Raw genomic sequence first — 22,225 nt, forward strand, 5'->3', positions numbered from 1 at the left:
CCACCCACAGATATTCTTTTTGTTTTTCAAATGATCTGTGTTCTTTCACTACTCTGGGGCTTTTCATGTGTTTCCTATTTTGTTTTAAATGTTTATTTCTTCTTCGGTTTCTAAGCTTCTATTAACCCCTAAAGACTTAGTTTAAATGTTAGCACATCTATAGAAACTTTGACCTGTGTAGACAGAATTAATCACTTTTTTCTGTGTACTCATAAATTTAAAACTGTATAGCAATTACAGTACTAATTACATTATTATACTGGCATTAATTGTTTATTGGCCCAGGGAAACATTAGTTCTTTGGGGGCATTTATTACATCTTAATTGTTTTTATTTCCTTTCTTACTCTGTACCTGTCTCAACTCCAAGGTTTAGTGGAGGAATTGCCATATTGTAGTTGCTTGATAAATGTTTGCTGAGTAAATTTGTTTGAGGTTCCTATGAGTTAACTGAGTTAATCATGGCTGTACATATGGCAATGTAGAAACTTGGAAATGTTTTCTGACCTTAATTCTAAGACTCTTGCCATCATAAACAAAGGACTGACCTGCCACGACTGCAGGTAAATATAGACTTTACCTCTTATCTCAATGCTAGCTGTGTCTTTCTGCCTGTGATATTTTAAAATCTATTTGATGATTGTGAACATTCGTATCTCTGTTTTGAAATCTCTCAATCTTAAATTCTCTATCCTTATGCTTTTGTCTTTTAGTATTTTTCATTGGAGATTTCAGTTTTATTATTATTTAATTTTTTATGTTCTGAGAAAATCATCATATCATTCTTTCTCTGAAATTCAGCCTCACATTAGGAACATGGTTAAAAATGCCCATCTCTCAGGGTTATAGAGTAAAAGAAAGCACATTTATAAATCTGTCTATATTAACTCATTTCATGTCCTTCTAAAATCCTAGCTTATTGGAGGAATCCTACTGTAGCCATTGTGTTTGCATCTGTTACCCTTTTCTTCTTTGTAAAACCAATTTAGGATTATACTGTACGAATTTTGACTTTATTGAGTCTCTCTTTTGTCTTGAGCTAATCTTCCTTTTAAGATTGAAGACATGGACATTACAAAATCTTTCTCTGAACTTTTAGAAAGCTGCTCTTATATAGGACAGGTTTTACATCTGGTTATGCTTGTATCTGCTTACTGAGATGTCCTGTTACTTTATGAAACTGTCTCCTCTTTGATTTTACCAATTAGTGTTTTGATGATAAGGATTTAGGTAAAAGTTTGCCTCAGTATTTCTTTAATAATCAATAAATCATTTTGCCAGTATGCTCATTACTGATTCTGCAGCACCTGAAATAGTGCCTGACAAAAAATGTGTTTGGCTAAATAATCAGAGTCCTATTTTTATTTGACCGAACTTACAGCCAAAAGCTGAATGATGATAGTTCAAAGTGATAATAAAAACAGACATTTCTCAATACTATGTGCCCAAAATTTTATGTATATTATTTTAATTAATCTTCACAACAATTTTACCGTAATTATCTCCATCTAAAAGCTGAGGAAGCTAGGAAACGAGAGGTTCCACTACATGTAAGCTCTGTACCAGATTTATAACCTAAATTTGGGGAATAACAATTTATTCAACAACCAAAAAACATTTATTGAATACTTACTCATTATGTGTCAGGCATCTGAGTTTGATAGAGAGCCTGATAACATTTTTTTCTATTTATTAGAGAAGGAAAGGCAGAACTTGACTTCTAGCTCAATAAGGCAGACAGAATAATAAGGTTGAAGCCTTCTCCTCCCCCCTCCAATTTTAATAAATAATGTAAAATGTATTAAAGGCAACTTGTAGATGTGCTAGAAAACAAGAAGAGATACATTCTGTAAATCAGAAAGTATGAGAGTTTTCTAAAAAGTAAGAAGTAGAAAGAATTAGGCTAAAGAAAGAAATCACAGCCCAAGACAAGTGCAGGAAAAGAAACTTGAAAAAAAATGGACATGGCTTCCAAGCATGTTTCAAAGGCAAAAGCCACAGATAATGGGATCAAGAGAGGTCCCAGGTTGTTGTATAGGCTATTCCACTCAATCAGAGAAAACATGCTTCTTTCCTTGTTTAACATCTCCCCTGATCATCAAATTACCCTCCCCCACTTAGTGCAAGCAGCAAACTGCAGAGACATCTACCCTGGGCAGGAGGTAGTGAGCGTGGGCGGATGCCCTCCCGGGCATATGGAGCAGAACTGTGTCTCAAGTGGCCGGCAACACTCATGAAGAAGTGAGGTGCCCATATGCAGATTAACTCTTAACTACCCTACTGCTAAAGATTTCTGCCTCTCCATCCCAGATAGGCTTCACAAAGACTGAATATTCAGAGACAAGGAAACAGGAGCTTCCATATGTAAAACAAAGCAGACAGGCAAGAATCACTAGGTATTAGATATTTTCATTCACCACTCTTGAAAGGAGGCAACAAACTCAATAAAATAAAAAATTCTCCCATGGCTGTACACACACACACACACATATAATATATATGTTTATATATATATATGATTTATTTATTTATATTCATATAAAAGAACAGAACTTTAAGTAAAGGGTGGGGAGAGGAATGGAGGAGGGAAGGTTTACCAAGAAGTTCTACATCTGTATAAAACTTCACAGGTCAGGGGACGACAACACAGTGAAGTTATGGGAAAAAAATGAAATTATGTAGTAATGTACCATTATCCTTCAGCCAGTAACACTTTGAACATATCCAGTGGGACATGTTACTTCTCTCAGCAAAAGACCACCCACATTTTTTTCAACGGGAAAATGCATTTTTTATTGTGGTAAAACATATAATGTTAAATTTACCATCTTAACCAATTTTTGAAGGTACAGTTCAGTGGTGTTAGGTATATTCATACTGTTGTACAACAAATCTCTAGACTTTTTCATCCTGCTACACTGAAATTCTATTCTTACTAAATACTAATACTCTCTCTTGTCTTCTTCCAGTTTTGGGGAACTCAATTTTTATTTCCTGCTTCTACGATTTTGACTCCTTTAAATACTTCATATGGGTGGAATCATACAATATTTGTCCTTTTGTGACTGGTTTATTTCACTAAGCATAATGTTTTTGAGGCTCAGCCATGTTGTAGCATGTGATAGGATTTCCTTCCTTTTAAGGCTGCATAATATTCCATTATATGTATATACCATATTTCCCTCATCCATCCATCTGTTGATGGACATTTGGATTGCTTCTACCTCCTGGATATTTTGAATAATGCTGTGATAAACATGGATGTGCAAATATCTCCATGAGATCCTTTTTGTAAGACTTTTGGATGTATACCCCGAAGTGGGATTGCTGAATCCTATGATGATCCTGTGGCTCTGGGTAATAATACTGGATGTAAAAGGAATTTACTTATGGATATAAATGTGGGCTGTAAGAAAGATGAATAAATAAATTTTGTTAAAATCAAATTGAAAATAAAACATCTATAACCAGTGAGCTTGAAAGTCTTCTTTTTTTTTTAGAACACTGACTATATTGCTTTGTTGTCTTCATTTTAATTTGGTTTTCTCCAATATTAGCGAGGTTTTATAAATGAAAATTTTTTCAGCTGACTTCCTGGAAGTACTACCTTTGAGAATGTCTAGCGACTCCCCTCACAGTTCGACTTTGCTGTTCATTTGGGACTAAAGAATAGCTTGTCAGGGCTTCCCTGGTGGCGCAGTGGTTAAGAGTCTGCCTGCTGATGCAGGGGACACGGGTTCGTGTCCCGGTCCGGGAAGATCCCACATGCCGCGGAGCGGCTGGGCCCGTGAGCCATGGCCGCTGAGCCTGCGCATCCGGAGCTTGTGCTCCGCAACGGGAGAGGCCACAACAGTGAGAGGCCCGCATACCGCAAAAAAAAAAAAAAAAAAAAAAAAAAAAAAAGAATAGCTTGTCATCCTGGCCATCTCACATCATTATCTAGCTTCTTAGAAATCAGCTAATGACATTAATTAAAAAATAACAACTTTGACTGTCCTGCTCTAATAATCTGATGTTGTAACCAAGTTAGAAAATGAGGGACTTCCCTGGCGGTCCAGTGCTTAAGGCTCCGTGCTCCCAATGCAGGGGTGCAGGTTCCATCCCTGGTTGAGGACTAAGATCCCACATACTGTGCAGCACGGTTGGAATAACTAACTAAATTGGCTTTAAAAAGAAAGGAAGAAAGAAAATGGTACTTTATCGGTACAGTGATGTTAATGTTAAAAGGACTAAGAAGTACCAACTGGAATAGAAGGAAGGTGGTTATGCTTTTTATAATAAAAATATTACTAAGTAAAGAAGAAAAGCTATTTTAATTCTATGCATATATAAGCATTATGTGATCTTATGATTAATTATTTTTCCCTTTCCTTCTGCTTTTTCTTAGATGTTCTTGGCAGCCCTGTCACTCAGCTTTATTTCTAAGACACTAAGTGCAATCATTATGAAAGGTTCCATCACTCAAATAGAAAGGAGATTTGACATATCATCTTCTACTGTTGGCTTAATTGATGGAAGCTTTGAAATGGGTAATTTTTGTTTCTGTTTTGATTATTACTTAGTAATGAGATTTGCAGAGGTAAAAAAGTGTTCACATACGCTCTACACCACTGATCCTTAACCAGGGGTAAATTGCCCCCATCCCCACCCCCTGCCCAGGGGCAACTTGGCAATATCTGGAGATATTTTTGGTTGTCATTGCTGAGGATTAGGGAATGCCACTGGCATCTAGTGGTAGAGGCCAGGGATGCCTTGAAACATCCCACAATGCACAAGACAGCCTCCAAAACAAAGAAGTACCTAGTCCAGAATGTCAAAAGTATAGAGGTTAGAAAACCCTGATTTACACAAACTCATTGCCTGCAAACTAATATTTTGCGGGGCTAAAACGTCTCTTTCTCAAGATGCCCTAGTGCAAAACAAAGCTGTAGAGAGGATTATGATTCTGATGATTTGAGGAGAGGAGAACAATTTTGAAGCAATCTTTGTTAGGGTCTACTGTTGAACTGGGTATAAAATTTGGGGTTAAAAGTCTTTTTTTTTTTTTTAGAACATTGAGTATATTGTTTTGTTGTCTTCATTTTAATTTGGATTTCTCCAATAATAGTGAGGTTTTATATAATTATTTAACATCCTTTTCTCTGACTTTATGAACTGGTCACTGATTACCTCTGCCCATTTTCCTTTCCCCCCCCCTTTTAATGATTTGAAGGGATTCAACAATTATGTCTGTTGTATAGATTACACATATTTTTTACAAGTTTGCTCTTCATCTTTTAACCTTTTAAAAATATACTTGTTTACTGAATGTTTAAAAAATAATTGTGTAAAGGAAGACCCGTCTATCTTTTGGTCATGAATCTGCCTTTTCATGATTCAGAGGCTATTACACCATACATATCCTTCACTTTTCCACCTTCTAGGTTTAATGAAACCATCTAGAACTTTAGTATTAGACTGTGATTAGTTTTAAATTCTAATTCATTGTATATCTCTTTATATTGAGGAATTGATTCTTATTATCTTTGTTAAACTTTGTAGCTATTTAAAAGCAATTATTTGGACATGGTTATAAGTTTTACTGGTTTCCTTCTTAACACTATTTCTTGAACCTTATGACTTCAAGTCTCATCTTTAGTTTTTCTGGAGTATATCTTCAAGTAGCTTTTTTTTTCCAGAAATAATTGAACATAAGACATATTTTCTGAGCCCTTGCATGTTGGAAAATGTATTTATTTTACTATCATAGTCAACTGATAATTTGAGTATGAAATTAAAACTTCAGAATCTTTTTTTCTCAGAACATTAAAAGCATGTATCAACTGTGTTATAACACAATATTATACATAAGAAATCATTACCAGTATCATTGTCATGCACTGATAGGACCTCTTCTTTATGCCTGAATTTCAGAAATTTTACCAACATATACCTAGGATGGTCTCTTTTACATTATTTATGCTGGAGAAATGTAGAAATTTTTATCTGATGTCTTAAGCCTTCCTTTACCTCAGGAAATTTATTTTCTATATTTAAATTTGTTCCTTCCCCTCTATTTTCTTCTGAAACATATATGAATATTAAATTTTCTGGCTATTTTTTCACGTTAAGTTTTTCTTTCTAAAATTCGACCTTTTTTTTTCCTTGAAACTCCATCAGTCTTTGCTGATGCCATCTTTCATCTTATTGTATCAGGTCCCAATATGTACATTTCTGTAGAGTATTTAAAATTTTCAACAATACTTTATTGTTCTCTTATTATTTTTAGTCTGCTAGTTCTTATTTTATGGATGCAACATACCTTTGTACCTCTAGAGATACTAACTGGATTTTTTCAAAATGTCTTCTCTTCTTAGTTTCCTCATTTAACTGTTTTCTTCATGGGTTACTTTATCTGCTGGTTCAGTTTGGTACTTTTACTTCATGTTATTTTTTTCCATCAAATGTTCAGTAATTCTTGGTTGTTTGTCTGTTCGTCATTATACTTGTAGCTCCAGATGGACTGGAATTGGTCATGACCCCCACCACTTAGATTGGTCTTTTTCCTCTTTTGAATCTAAATAACTTATAGCTAACATTAACTCTCAAGTGACCTCTCCTCCAGGAAACTTTCCTGAAACCTCTAATTAGTTTAAGCTTCCCCTTTCTGTGGTCTAAGAGTACTTCTGTCCATTTATCTATTTTTGTCACTGGTAGGTAAGTTCTTTTAGAGCAGATACCATGCACTGTTTATTCTTTTCCTCTATTTCTGGCTTCTAACCCCATGACAGGTACTTAATAAGAATTTAAAGATTTCTAGGAGTGAATAAAAAATGCATGAATAAATACCTTCCCTCAGGTATTTTTGTCCATTTTTCTCCATTCCAGTACAATCCACTCAACTCCAAATTCTTCATAAAATTTTGCTTCACTAATATCACCAAGTAATTCAAGTACTTTAGTTCTTATCTAAAGTCAATTCTGCTTATTATTAACACCACACAACTTTATAGTGAGTGGCTTAAGGTAAGTGAGTTTCATCCCGGGTAATTAAATTACCCGGGGACTTCCCCAGTGGTGCAGTGGTTAAGAATCCACCTGCCAATGCAGGGTACACGGGTTCGATCCCTGGTCTGGGAAGATCCCACGTGCCACAGAGCAACTAAGCCCATGAGCCAAAACTACTGAGCCCACGTGCCACAAGTACTGATCTCACGTGCCGCAACTACAGAGCTCATGTACTGCAACTACTGAAGCCCGCGTGCCTAGAGCCCATGCTCCACAACAAGAGAAGCCACCACAGCGAGAAGGCATCACAACAGAGTAGCCCCAGCTCGCCGCAACTAGAGAAAGCCCGCGCACAGCAACGAAGACCCAACACAGCCAAAATAAATAAATAAGTAAATAATAAATGAATGAATGAATAAATAAATAAAGGCAGAGTCTATTTAAAAAAAAAATTACCTGATCTTTGAGGAATGGTACCATGTCTTATGCTCTATTTTTATCCATTCTGTGGCCTTCCATTCTACTGGACACAAAATTGGACTCAGCCACTGTTTGCTATAATCAATCATATCAAAATAATTTTGTTTTCTTTCTAGGAAATTTGCTTGTGATTTTATTTGTGAGTTACTTTGGAGCCAAATTACACAGACCAAAACTAATCGGAATTGGTTGCTTCGTTATGGGAATTGGAAGTATTTTGACTGCTTTACCTCATTTCTTCATGGGATAGTAAGTGGCTCTATGCCATCAATGATCATTTCCTTGTAAATTAATGGTAGAGTTTTATTTTTTTCCTTTTAAATAAGCAGTCCCCTTTTGAGAAGAATATCCACCAAGTGTGTGTAGAAATGGAGTATATTTTCTATGTAATAATTAAATTGTTTTATCTACCATGACTCTCATTGATATTAAAATATGAATAGCAATAAATGAGTAGTTTCACAGAAAATAAATAAGCTTTTTAGTATGATATGTATTTCATGTCTTTGCCTACAAGATTTTGATAATATTTAATAAGTCTTTGTTACCAAACTCAGGTCCAGCTGGTCACCATTCGAAAATCAATACCTGAGAGGCAATTGTTGGTAGAAAGGCAAGTTGCTTTTAATCAGAATGCCAACAATCTAGGGAGAAGGTGGACTCATGTCCCCCCAAACCAACTCCCATGATTCTGTTTGGCTATAAAAGTTTTTAAAGGGAAAAGGGAAGTAATGTCAGTTAATCATTGAGATAGAGGGTCAAAGTCATCACCATCCCCCACTGTGTGCAGGCTTGTTGGTTTCTTGTGATTTTTCTTTAGATGCTATCTTGTTCACATAGTTTGTTCATGAGATTACTGAAGGGAAAGCTAGGGAAGAGATCTGGTCATCTGTTAATTACTCATTCTTCATTTCTACTTCTTTGATCTACAGAAAGAACCAACAGGTTAGGCAAGGTACCATGTGATCAAAAGATTTGAAAGGTGTACTTGGGTTGGTGATGAGTAGAGTATGGGGCGCCTGATTTAAATGTTAGTTACAATGTAGTTTTGCTAAAGTGACAGGACAAAGGGGCCTCCTGCAGAACCTCTTTCCTGCCAAAAGCTGCTTACAACTTCTCCACTCAACTCACTGCGGTATGGGTTTTCCCACTACCATCTCCACTGAGACTTCTTCCTAAGTCATTGTGTAGTTTTAATTAGAGTCAGATACTAATGACAGGAAACCAAAAATAGTGATGGCTTAAATAAGATAAGAGCTTATTTTTTACATAAAAAAATTGTAGCCAACCCAGCCCTTGACTGGCCTTGACTTCATGGTCTAAATTTTGACAGTGTTGTTCCTTGCAACAGGATAGAAGGGAAGAAGAATAAGAAGAAACAGAATGCACACAGGCTGAGACTTAAGAAATATTTTCAGAAGCATAACCCTTCTACCAACTTCACATTAGCCAGAACTTTGTTACACCTCACATTCAGATAGAAAGTCATTGGGAAAAATAGACTTTACTTCAGATGTCCCCTTCCCAGCTAAAGATCCCAGGTTCTGTTACCATAGAAGGAAAGAAGAATGGATATTGAGAGCCAATGAGCAGTTTCTGCTAAAGATATCAATTACTTACTCATTATCAACACCAACAGCCATGCCTTTTGGTTACTATATTAATTACTCTACTTGACCCTCATAAGGTCTTTCTTCTTCCTGGTGCTGTTCCTTCTTATTTTCATCATCTTACTCTCTCTTGATTTATTTCCTCCTTTTGGCTTCTCCATCATGCCCATCTTTTCCTTCTGCTACTGACACCATAAGGTCAGTATTGCCTAAGCTCCCTCTTCAATCTTCTTCACTTTCCATTCTACATGATTTGTGTGGAGTACATGCATTAAATGCAACTATCACTGTACACAGTGAGTTTATCTTATATTCAAGATCTATATAACCAACCACCTCATGGGTATCTCCAACCTAACATCCTACAAACATTTTGCATCCATATATTCAGAACAGAATTCATCCCTGTGCCATCACCAGCTCAGATTTTTCACATTCACTCTTTCAGCAATGATTCATTTAGCCACAGAGGAACTCAAGGGTCTCATCCTAGACTTATTCTTTACTTCAATACACATGACCAGTGGTCACCAAATCTTGCTTATTCTGCCTGCTATCTGTCATAGTTGTTGCCCTTAACCTGATAGAGGATTCTATCATCTCTGGCCTTGAATTTTTGCCTCCCAACTCCACTTCATTCTAACTCATATTCTATACTACAGTATTGATTTAAAAAATAAGAATCTAATTATTTTACTACCACTTAAAACTCCCAATATCCTAGAGCAGTATTTTTCTTTATTTTTGATATTTATTTATTTTGGCTGCACCAGGTCTTACTTGCGGCATGTGGACTTCTTACCTGCAGCATGCAGGATCTAGTTCCCCAACCAGGGATTAAACCCAGGCCACCTGCCCTGGGAGCTCAGAATCTGACCCACTGGACCACCAGGGAAGTCCCGTATCCTAGAGCAGGATTTTTCAAACTTCAGATCCTGAACCACTCATGGACCAATAAATCAATTAAGATTATTAAGACCAACATTTTTTAATAGGATAGGATAGGATAGAATAGAATAGAAGAAAACACAATGAGAGTGGGGATAAATATTATTCTGTGAAACTTTTGTTTTGGTTGTACATAAATTTGTGTGTGTGTGTATATCCATGTATTGTGACTGTGATGCAAAATATATTTCTCATTGTTAGTAACAGTCAAAGTATTGAAAGCCTTTTGCCTATGAATTACTATCTAGGTTCATTTGCATATCTAAGCTTATTTGCATATACAGGTCACTTACTGATTTGGTCCTTGACTATCTTCCTAGCTTCATTTTACACTGCTTTCCATGACTGAGGACCACACTCTAGGCCTACAGTTTGCCAAATGTGCCATAATATGTCATAGCTTTGTTCATAGTGTTTCTACAGCTTTGAATGATTTTCTTTGTCTGTCTATTAAACTCCTATCCATCTTCAAGACACATCTCATATGGAATCCTCACTGTGAAGTCTTCTCTAATCCACACCTTTCCAAACCTGCAAGCCAAGCTGATAATCCCTTTTTCCTTTACGAAAACTCAGGACCTGGTATATTAACCTTATCATATCTTTCATTGTATATGTTTACCTTAGGGGGTGTAAGATGTTTTAAGTAAAAAAACCGTGTGTTTTATTTCTAGTGATTTGGAGCTGAGCATAATGCCTGGCATAGAGTAAGTTGCCCTCAGACTTCACAGGGTACCTCAGTATTTTTAATTTATATATTTTATTGAAGTATAATGGACAAATTATATTAGTATCAGGTGTACAACATAGTGATTCATTATTTTTATAGATTATACTCCATTTATAGTTATAAAATTTTGGCTATATTCCCTGTGCTGTACATCTTTGTATCTTATTTCTTTTTTTAACATATTTATTGGAATATAATTGCTTTACAATGGGATGTTAGTTTCTGCTTTATAACAAAGTGAAGCAGCTATACATATACATGTATCCCCATATCTCCTGTCTCTTGCGTTTCCCTCTCACCCTCCCTATCCCACTCCACTAGGTGGTCACAAAGCACCGAGCTGATCTCCCTGTGCTATGCGGCTGCTTCCCACTAGCTATCTATTTTACATTTGGTAGGGTATATATGTCCATGCCACTCTCTCACTTCGTCCCAGCTTACCCTTCCCCCTCCCCATATCCTCAAGTCCATTCTTTATGTCTGTGTCTTTATTCCTGTCCTGCCCCTAGGTTCTTCAGAACCTTTTTTTTAGATTCCAAATATATGTGTTAACATATAGTATTTGTTTTTCTCTTTCTGACTTACTTCACTCTGTGTGACAGACTCTAGGTCCATCCACCTCACTACAAATAACTCAATTTTGTTTCTTTTTATGGCTGAGTAGTATTCCATTGTATATATGTGCCACATCTTCTTTATCCATTCATCTGTTGATGGACACATAGGTTGCATCCATATCCTGATTATTGTAAATAGAGCTGCAGTGAACATTTTGGTATATGACTCTTTTTCAGTTATGGTTTTCTCAGGGTATATGCCCAGTAGTGGGATTGCTGGGTCATATGGTAGTTCTATTTTTAGTTTTTTAAGGAACCTCCATACTGTTCTCCATAGTGGCTATATCAATTTACATTCCCACCAACAGTGCAAGAGGGTTCCCTTTTCTCTATACCCTCTCCAACATTTATTGTTGGTAGATTTTTTGATGATGGCCATTCTGACTGGAGTGAGGTGATACCTCATTGTAGTTTTGATTTGCATTTCTCTAATGATTAGTGATGTTGAGCATTCTTTCATGTGTTTGTTGGCATTCCGTATATCTTATTTGGAGAAATGTCCATTTAGGTCTCAGCCCATTTCTGGATTCGGTTGCTTTTTTCACATTGAGTTGCATGAGCTGCTTGTAAATTTTGAAGATTAATCCTTTGTCAGTTGCTTCATTTGCAAATATTTTCTCCCATTCTGAGGGTTATCTTTTCGTCTTGTTTATAGTTTCCTTTGCTGTGCTAAAGCTTTTAAGTTTCATTAGGTCCGATTTGCTTATTTTTGTTTTTATTTCCATTTCTCTAGGAGGTGGGTCCAAAAGGATCTTGCTGTGATTTATGCCCTAGGGTGTTCTGCCTATGTTTTCCTCTAAGAGTTTTATAGTGTCTGGCCTTACATTTAGGTGTGTAATCCATTTTGAGTTTATTTTTGTGTATGGTGTTAGGGAGTGTTCTAATTTCATTCTTTTCCAGGTAGCTGTCCAGTTATCTCAGCATCACTTATTGAAAAGGCTGTCTTTTCTCCATTGTATATTCTTGCCTCCTTCATCAAAAATAAGGTGACCATATGTGCATGGGTTTATCTCTGGGCTCTCTATCCTGTTCCTTTGATCTATATTTCTGTTTTTGTGCCAGTACCATACTGTCTTGATTACTGTAGTTTGTAGTATAGGAGCCTGATTCCTCCAGCTCCCTTTTTCTTTCTCAAGATTGCTTTGGCTATTTGGTGTCTTTTGCGTTTCCATACAAATTGTGAATTTTTTTATTCTAGTTCTGTGAAAAATGCCATTGGTAATTTGATTAGGATTGCATTGAATCTGTAGATTACTTTGGTAGTATAGTCATTTTCACAGTGTTGATTCTTCCAGTCTAAGAACATAGTATATCTCTCTATCTGTATCACCTTTAATTTCTTTCATCAGTGTCTTATAGTTTTCTGCATGCACATCTTTTGTCTCCTTAGGTAGATTTATTCCTAGGTATTTTATTCTTTTTGTTGCAATGGTAAATGGGAGTGTTTCCTTAATTTCTCTTTCTGATTTTTCATCATTAGTGTATAGGAATGCAAGAGATTTCTGTGCATTAATTTTGTACCCTGCAACTTTACCAGATTCATTGATTAGCTCTAGTAGTTTTCTGGTAGCACCTTTAGGATTCTCTATGTTTAGTATCATGCATCTGCAAACAGTGACAGCTTTACTTCTTCTTTTCTGATTTGGATTCCTTTTATTTCTTTTTCTTCTCTAATGGCTGTGGCTAAAACTGTGCTCTCTTCCATGGCTCCGAAGCTTCCCTCCCACCCTCCGTCTCTGCCAGTGAAGGGGCTTCCTAGTGTGTGGAAACTTTTCCTCCTTCACAGCTCTTTCCCAGAGGTGCATGTCCTGTCCTTATTATTTTGTCTCTGTTTTTTCTTTTTTATTTTGCCCTACCCAGGTACGTGGGGAGTTTCTTGCCTTTTGGGAAGTCTGAGGTCTTCTGCCAGTGTTCAGTAGGTGTTCTGTAGGAGTTGTTCCACATGTAGTTGTTTTTCTGATGTATCTGTAGGGACAAAGGTGATCTCCGCGTCTTACTCCTCCACCATCTTGAAGGTCTCCTTCCTTATTTTATACCTAGTAGTTTGTACCTCTTAACCGCCCTTACCCTATATTCCCCCCTTCCCCCACTCCTCTTCTCACCGGTAACCACTAGTTTGTTCTCTGTACCTGTGAGTCTGTTTCTGTTTTGTTATATTTGTTCTTTTTTTTTTTTTAGATTCCACATGTAAGTGAAAATATACAGTATTTGTCTTTCTCTGCCTGACTTATTTTACTAAGCTTAATACGTTTCGGTCCATTCATGTATTTTTAAATATCAGCATTTGTCCCTATTCTAGGTCCATTCTATTGTTCCTATTAGTGCTTCCTTATCAAATTGAAATGGATTAGAACTTTTTAAACTAAGTTTTGAAGAGTCAGGCATATGACTGTGTGTGATTATAAATTGATTTTGAAATTTTAGATTGTAACCGTCTTTGAAGATAATTCAAAAGATTGATAAATACAGTCAGCAGTTTTTTAAAAGCATGAAACCAAGATATTTCATATGTTGCCTAGAATATAAGCACTGCTAGGATGAGAGCAACATGGTACTCCACCTTGCCTGGGGAGTACTGCATTATATTTCTTAGTGAACACTCCCATTTCACTGTTACCCATCACCACTCCTAAAATATAAGCTGGGAAACTGACAGAGTATCCTGATAATTTGGAGAAGAGAATGGTGCAAATAAAGGGGAAGATTCCTCTGTATTTCTGGGAAAAGTGAAAATGCTCAGTAAATATAGTGATGTTCTTACAGTTACAGGTTTTCTAAAGACACCCCTATTAATCCATCAGAGAATTCAACATCAAGCTTATCAACTTGTTTGATTAATCAAAATTTGTTACTCAATAGAACATCACTGGAGATAGTGGGCAAAGGTAAGAATTGAACTGGCACTAGTGAATATTAGTGTCATTAATAAATATTCTAAAATTTAACAATTTAATTACATCGTTAAAAAACGATTGTGGGGGCTTCCCTGGTGGCGCAGTGGTTGAGAGTCCGCCTGCCGATGCAGGGGACACGGGTTCGTGCCCTGGTCCAGGAGGATCCCACATGCCGCCGAGCGGCTGGCCCGTGAGCCATGGCCGCTGAGCCTGCGCATCCGGAGCCTGTGCTCCGCAACGGGAGAGGCCACAACAGTGAGAGGCCCGTGTACCACAAAAAAAAAAAGATTGTGATATCCATTAGCAAATTGATTTAAAAGACAAATAGGAAAAACATTTGCATCTTATATATGTAAGACAAAAATCATAGTGTTAATATATATAAAGACCTTCTAGAAGTAATAAGAGGAATATTTTGATATGAAATTGGCAAAGAATATATGCAATTAATATAAAGAGGAGGAAGTGGTATAAATATGTTAAAACAATTTTACTGTTTAAGAAAAATTCAAATTCTTACACCAATTCAAGATTTTTTACCTATTATAACACAAATCATAAGTTTTAATTATAAATTATAGTACTAGTTAAAGATTTTCCTACCTACTAGATAGGAAAGATTAAAAATAAAAAGAAATGAGGTAGAGGATAAAGACACATTTTATGTATTACGGGGAGTGTATAAATTTCTCTTTTGGAGGTTAATTTTCAATATGGTAAAGAACAAAAGTATGCACAACTGCTTAAATCAGCAATTCTACTTTTATTGCTTTATCTTAAGGAAATAATCAGGAATGTGCAGAAGGATTTATTTATCATTATAGCCATGGCATCCCTGTTTAACAGAATGAAAAATTAGAAATATTGTGTGAGTACATAGAAAAAATTGATTAAATAAATGATGAAACTTATTCAGCACACTGTTATGCAGTCATTAAAATCCTGACATGAGAAGATAAAGAGTGTTATGCATATTTTTATGTTCACTAAAAATGTGAAAGATATAAACAAACATTAGAAGCGGTACTCTGTGTGTGGAGGGATGGCAGATAATTTTTACTTGTTTTCTTTGTGCTTTTCTGTATTGTCAAATTTTGTAACGTGACTATAAATCATTTTATAATTAGAAAAAAAGTAAAAAAATTCTTAAATGGAATAATTAAATGGTTAAGTTAGTTGACTTTTCAAAAGGAATGCTAAAATTAATGTTTAAGATAAAACACTCTCTTGTCTACATAGGTTGGGAAAAGGAATCTGGGTCACATATGTGGATATATATTCTATTGGGTAATATGCTTCGTGGAATTGGGGAAACGCCCATAACACCCTTGGGGATTTCTTACATCGATGATTTTGCTAAAGAAGGACATTCTTCTTTTTATTTAGGTAATGTACAGAAAATATTAGATTTCATGGTTACTTTCCCTGGGTGTACCTTGAAAGAACAGTGCTCCTAAACTCATTCTTTTACTTTAAAAATTACTTAGAGAAATATATTGTATTGTATTACTTTAAAAAATTGAATAAGAACCATGTATTATTGGCATTTGATAAAAATGTTTTGTAATATTTTCAGGTAATTTGTTTGCAGTAACAATGATTGGTCCAATCATTGGCTTTTTACTCGTATCTCTGTTTTCTAAAATGTATGTGGATGTTGGATACATAGATCTGAGTAAGTACAATCAGAACAAGGTAACATGATAATGCTTTTCAAGTACATGACACCATTCTTTCAAATAACTGAATTCACTCTTTCAGTGGCCCTTTGCTGACTAATTGTCAAAAGTTACAAATAGGTAATGTGTTAATAACTAGAATAAAAATAAACTTCAGCTCCTATCTACATCAGGCTTTTACAACTAAGCACAAAATAAGAAAATTTAACAAACTTAAGATTACTTCACCCCAAATAATTGCAGGTCTCTCAATGTGCCTACTAATGTCACTTCCCCACATTTACCCTCTCTCCTGTCTCGATTTGCATAGTTCTTAAAGTCTTTTCCAATATGTGGCTCCTCTTCAGAGATGCCTTACTTCACCACCTCCTACTGGCCCCAAGTTAAATGTCCCTATTAATCACCAAGAGCATGCCTTTATTGTAGCCCTCGTCACAATAAGCCATAAATATTTGTGCCACTGATCTTCCATCTCTTTTAGAACAAAACAGTATGATGTCTGTCTTAACATATGATAAGTAATTAGTGTTTAGAAATAAACAAATGTGATTTTCTATTTCACCAGGACTACATAGAGTAGACATCACAGCAGACCAGCAATAACCACAATCTGAAAGTATTTTAATATAAAGCTAAAACGTGGACCTGATGGAATGTGTTATGTCTTCTATTTTGGATGTGTGAATTAGAGTAGGTTCACATTCCAAGTGTTTCTACTCGATCATTTCCAGGTTCATCCTTGTTTTTATCACTAAGCACCCAGAAATAAATGGTTAAAGTCTTTAGAATGATAGATTTGTAACCTCTTTTCTATAGTCAGAAATCACTACTCACAGTATTTAGGTCCATGGTGATCCCATTTCTAGCACTGAACTTCTAGACCTTATTATATCTTCTCTTCTTATTATATCTTCTATTCAGTTATGGGTATGATGTAAATGTATTGTGAAGTACATTTTGGCAAACTCCAATGCCAAAGCAGCCAACGAGATAACATAAGTGAATAAAGAGTGTTCAGTGTGGTGGTTAAACTTGGAAGAATTGTTGGTGGTGAACTGCCCTCTGCACACACCTGAAAGTGAATATACTGCTCAGCCTCAACCTATTCTTTTCATGAAGAAATTTGGATCCAGCATTGACAAAATCTTCTGATTGGTTTTCAAGAAAATCCTGGAATCCAGATTTTCATGTGGAAGTTTTCAATTTTTAAAACAATGTGTGAACAAAAGAAAACACTTTGGCAGGCTGTGTCTAGCCAGGTTATGATCTCTAATTCCTATGTGTACACCAGGGATAGAACACAAAAAAATGTTATCAAAATGACACTTCTGACGGGTGATGAATAAGTACTTAGCACGCAGATGGAGTCACTGATTTTATCAATCATTTCTGCAGTCTGTCAGAGTTGCTGATTACGGAATAATATGAACATGTAAATCAATTTTAAACTCAGAGCTGTATATATCTGAAAATCACTTCAATAAATAGAATTAATAATTTATTTCTATATACCAAGTCAATGTTTTCTCATGTTAAAGAGTTTTCTTATAGATCAAAGAGTAACAACACCATTATTGTGCTTCAAACATCTATGGTGTGTGCGTGTGTGTGTGTGTGTGTGTGTGATGCTTTCTTATTAGAAAGTTTATATTTATAAATTTAAGTATATACTGACACTTTATATTTACTGAAACAGCTCATTTATACTTGTTTAGATAGAGCACATACATGGCACTCACACAGCTTTAAAGGGAAATATTATTGAAATAAAATGGTTAAATTATCCCTAAAATTTAGTCTAAATTTTAAACTCAGATTTTCATTATACGTATATCTTCACCATTATCATCCTCTGTGCTGTCAAGGAGTTGGAAATGCAGGTTCTGGGGGAAAAAACCCAACTATTGGCTCTGAGAATTTCTTGCGAAGTGCTGTAAATTTCATTGCTAGTGGTTTCTTGACCTCAGGAGATGGTGCCAATAGAAGTTTTCAGACAATGAGTATCATGCTTTCCATAAATGGCCCTTAAATAGTTTGCAGGCTTCAACTGTTCAATGGTGGCTGCTGTTGTCATGTCACCAGAAAAGCCACCAAGTTCACACAGGCTCAGGCAATGACAACAATGTCATGACTGACTCCTGGACAACAGCAATTGTAAGATGTCATTAAATATTAGACTTACACTTATTTCAAAAAGATAAAAAGTGTGAAAAAAAGAAAAGAGTGTCTCAGAATTGATGAAACATCATTTACTTTCTTCATCTATGGAGGACAGCAATTACTACAATTATTACCAGAAATTCTTACATTTCAAAATGATTTTTGACTGGCTTCTTCTAATTCTTTATTCTAGGCACTATCAGAATAACTCCTAAGGACTCTCGTTGGGTTGGTGCGTGGTGGCTTGGTTTCCTTGTGGCTGGAATAATATCCATTATTTCTTCTATACCATTCTTTTTCTTGCCCAAAAATTTGGATAAACCAAGGAAAGAAAAAAAAGCTTCAGTATCTTTGCCTGTGCAAAATGAGGAAAAGAGTCAAATGGCTCATTTGATCAAGCAGGGGCAAAATGTTAGTGAAACTGTAGCTGGTAAGTATTTCACATTTACAGTGAATTTGGAATTGTTAATCCCAGTGAAAGGGAGGGGTGAATATTCCAAAATAATAAGTCATACTCAAGTCATCTAAATAAAGTTTGATTTCTTCTTTACTAAATTTGACTAAATTATTCTTCTAAGTTCCTACTAAAATTTGTAAATATTTTCTGAACACGTATCAACTCTGAAGGGAAGGGGATTAGGCTTGTGATCTTTAGCAGGGAGAAACCAATCAAAGGCTAAAAATATCTGTTATTTGTAAACCAAAGAGTATATATTCATTTCCAAATTACATAGTACAAACTATGAGGATTAAAACGTCTTTCTCTTTCTTCCTTCCTTCCTTCCTTCCTCCCTCCCTCCCTCCCTCCTGTCCTTCCTCCCTCCCTCCCTCTCTCTCTCTCTTTCCTTTCTTTCTTTCTTTCTTTTCTTCCTTCCTTCCTTTCTTTCTTTCCTTCTTTCCTTCTTTCCTTCTTTCCTTTCACAAATAGTACCAGGAAGCATACTATGCCCTGGTAATAGAATATTACCTCTGTTTTCCAAGTATTTACAATATAATGGGGTTGTACCGAAAAATATATAGACAATTGCCATATAGTGCCTATATAAACAATTATGAGTGCCTATAAATTGGGCAACTTAACTATTCTTAGGTGGAGACATGGAGTATGGAGAAGGAAATCAGAGGAAGTTTCTCTCTAGATAGAGTAAGATTATTTTCTTGGTAATTATATAGAAAAAATTGCTTACCTAAATATTAAAAAATGAAGTACAAGCAACAGTAGTAGTTAAGGTTATATTGTAGTCAGTCATGTGAATAAGAGCCCTCCACCATTTGATAGCGCCCTTCCTTTCAAACATAAGCCCCGAGGGCTAATGGAGAACAATTTAGGAGCAGTAATTTGGGGAACGATCCAGTGGCAGTCAGAGCAAGACAGTGGAAACAATGTTAATAGTGCAGTTTTCAGATTGCACAGAAATGGCAGAATAGTAAGAGTCAAAGCAGAGCAATGCCTGAACCCTTGACAACCTTTTCAAGTTGAAGTTGAAGTGACATTAGAGCTTGTCAGGTGGAGCCCAATTTCTCCCTCTCGTCAGTTCTTCCCCTCACTCCTTTTATTGTCACTTTCTCCTCTCCATCACTCTAATCGAACGCAATGGTGTGACTTGTATTGACTCATGAGAGAAGACTTAAATTTTCAGTCACATTGGTAGCTTGAAATTGGCCATGATAGGAGAAGTTACCACCATTTATTACCGAAATTGGGAAATACTCAAATCAATGTTGTTTTCCCAAGAATCAGTTGTTAAACATTTACCAGCACACCACTGATTTAGGAGTCTTTGAAATTTAACATGCACACTAAAAATACCATTCCAATAAATTTTCATTTGGTCTATGCTATTTTCACACTGCAGCAAATTAAATCCATAAAAAGTAGCGGATTATCTAAAAATAAGGAACGTGGTGACTGTGAGCCTCCCCAAAATGGAGAGGATAATGAAGATGCAAAATAGGGCGATTGTAAACATCATCTGTGTTATCAACTGTGTTTGTAAGATAGTGACCAAAATAAGATAGTAAAGAGGTTCTTAATTATGTATTATTAGGAATGGATGAAATAACTAAGAACACTTAGTCAGAAAATAATATATCTAATTTGAGTAGAAACAAGACTAGTTGGTTAGAAAGAAATAAAGATATCAGTTCATTACAAAAAAAAATTGTGAACAAGGAGAATTGTCCAAAAATGAGCAATTTCTTTCTGAGATAGTCAGCTTAATGAGTTGTTTATTGATCCGATTATTGAGGATATATAGTGGATCATGATTGTGTAGAAGTTCAGATGACATCCACGTTCTCACTCACCTCAAAAATTCAATGATTTGGTGAGCCCATATACCCCATTTCTTTTGATCAAACATCACAACTCACTTAGAATGCCTCACAAGTCAATTGTCCTTCCTGATTGGAGAGTCCCATGGAGAGAAGTTTAGCATTTTGACCTAACAATTTAAAATGTTATTTATTCCTGCTATACATTTCCTTACATCTTCTTTATTCTCCTTCTATGCCCTTTGCCCTAATCTTTTTTCTTGTTATTATAAGCAGATGAAACTATTTCTTAGTTACCATTGGATAGAAGGTTTGGTTCTAACCATATCTAATGGAAACCTTTAGAGATCTACAGCACAAGATCTTTCAAAGTCCACACCATCCAAAACTCAGTAACCATATCTGGTTCTGTCTTGCTAGACTCTGATACTTCCCACTGTTTTTCTAAGTGGTTTCTTCCACTTTTAACTCCCATTACAGCTGGTTAACCTGGTGATCATAGACCCAAATTACATAATTCTTGCTAGGTACGGAAGTTATGGATTTGTTACACACCTGTTTGTAGGCATGGGTTTTTTGCCCTACTGTTGTCATAATGTCACTTGAGACACAATATGTCTTTAAGAAAGCTGATGGATAATACTGCCAGATTTACTGAGGCAGTATTTTATGGTAGAAAAGCTATATACCAGGAAACAAGAGATCTGAATCCTGGTACTAAATTGACCTTTATGATTTTTGAACCTTAGTCTTCTTATTTCTGTGAGCTTTGGATTATATTATCTTTAAGATAAATTTCCAGTTAATAATTATATTATTAATATAATGATTATATTATTAAGTGCTAATAAAAAAGAGACATGGCATTTCATTCACTTTTGTTTCTTGAGTGCCTAGCATATTGCCTAGTACCCAATTAAAAACCAAACGTTTGCTAAATGAATGAATAAATGAACTAATGATGTATACAGTTGTATGGTAGAATGCTAAGAATAACCAAATACGAGGCGAACAAAGCACTGACTAAAACAGCATGTATGTTTGATCCCATTTTGGAGTAAAATGAACTAATTAAATAAATATTAATGCACATATGGAAAAAACTGAAAGAATTTTTTTAAAAAACTGTTAGTAGGATTGCAGGGTATTCTGACTTTCTGTGCTATATATTTATGGAATTTGAAATCTTATATAAATTATATTTACAAGATTAAGATATTAATATATATGTAAGCTGCATTATAATATTTTCTTTCTTTTTATGTTTTTATAGGTTTTTTCCAGTCCTTGAAAAACATCCTTACCAATCCCCTGTATGTTATAACATTAGTTTTGACACTGCTACAAGCCAGCAGCCATATTGGAATTATTACTTATGTCTTCAAATATGTAGAACAGCAGTATGGCCAGTCAGCATCTGAGACTAGCATTTTGTTTGGTAAGACCTGTTTATGTTTGCTTGATAAATGCTATGCTACTGAGTCACTGAGCTCCAAGTGACATTTTGTTGTGAAGGCAATTTCACATTTTATTAAATATAATTTTCATTTATTTTTTTCAAATTTTATCAAATCGATGGGTCTTGTGATATCATCATTGTTCTGCATTTGAAGTTACAGCTCATGTTATTTTTGAGGAGATGAATTCCTGAAGGAAAAGTGACATGTGAATGGAACATGTAGATATGATATCTGCATAACTGGATCTTATAATCTAGTGCTGAGCTTCTGAGGCAAATCCTTTTGTAATGTAATTATTATACTTCTATCCTTCATGGACTTTGAATCAGGACCCAGATACTTACAAAAACTAGGACACTGATGTTTCCAGGAGAAAAATCAATTTAA

The 22,225-nt window shown here is 35.5% G+C and overlaps 1 protein-coding gene across 1 annotated transcript in view; it reads left to right on the forward strand.

The window, feature by feature from the left end:
- The window catches only part of LOC111176828 (solute carrier organic anion transporter family member 1B3-like), a 55,802-nt gene that overhangs the window by 13,748 nt on the left and 19,829 nt on the right, over window positions 1-22,225 (forward strand). Inside the window, exons 2-8 of the mRNA XM_022577729.2 lie at window positions 4,387-4,528; window positions 7,583-7,715; window positions 14,135-14,256; window positions 15,505-15,651; window positions 15,842-15,940; window positions 18,298-18,534; window positions 21,652-21,816. Coding sequence (XP_022433437.2) covers window positions 4,387-4,528; window positions 7,583-7,715; window positions 14,135-14,256; window positions 15,505-15,651; window positions 15,842-15,940; window positions 18,298-18,534; window positions 21,652-21,816 — 1,045 coding nt within the window. The remainder of the gene's footprint in view (window positions 1-4,386; window positions 4,529-7,582; window positions 7,716-14,134; window positions 14,257-15,504; window positions 15,652-15,841; window positions 15,941-18,297; window positions 18,535-21,651; window positions 21,817-22,225) is intronic.

The sequence above is a fragment of the Delphinapterus leucas genome, chromosome 11 (genome assembly GCF_059928025.1).
Source record: "Delphinapterus leucas isolate spDelLeu-1000000601 "Yukka" chromosome 11, BTC_Dleu_Yukka2, whole genome shotgun sequence".
Lineage (NCBI taxonomy): Eukaryota > Metazoa > Chordata > Mammalia > Artiodactyla > Monodontidae > Delphinapterus > Delphinapterus leucas.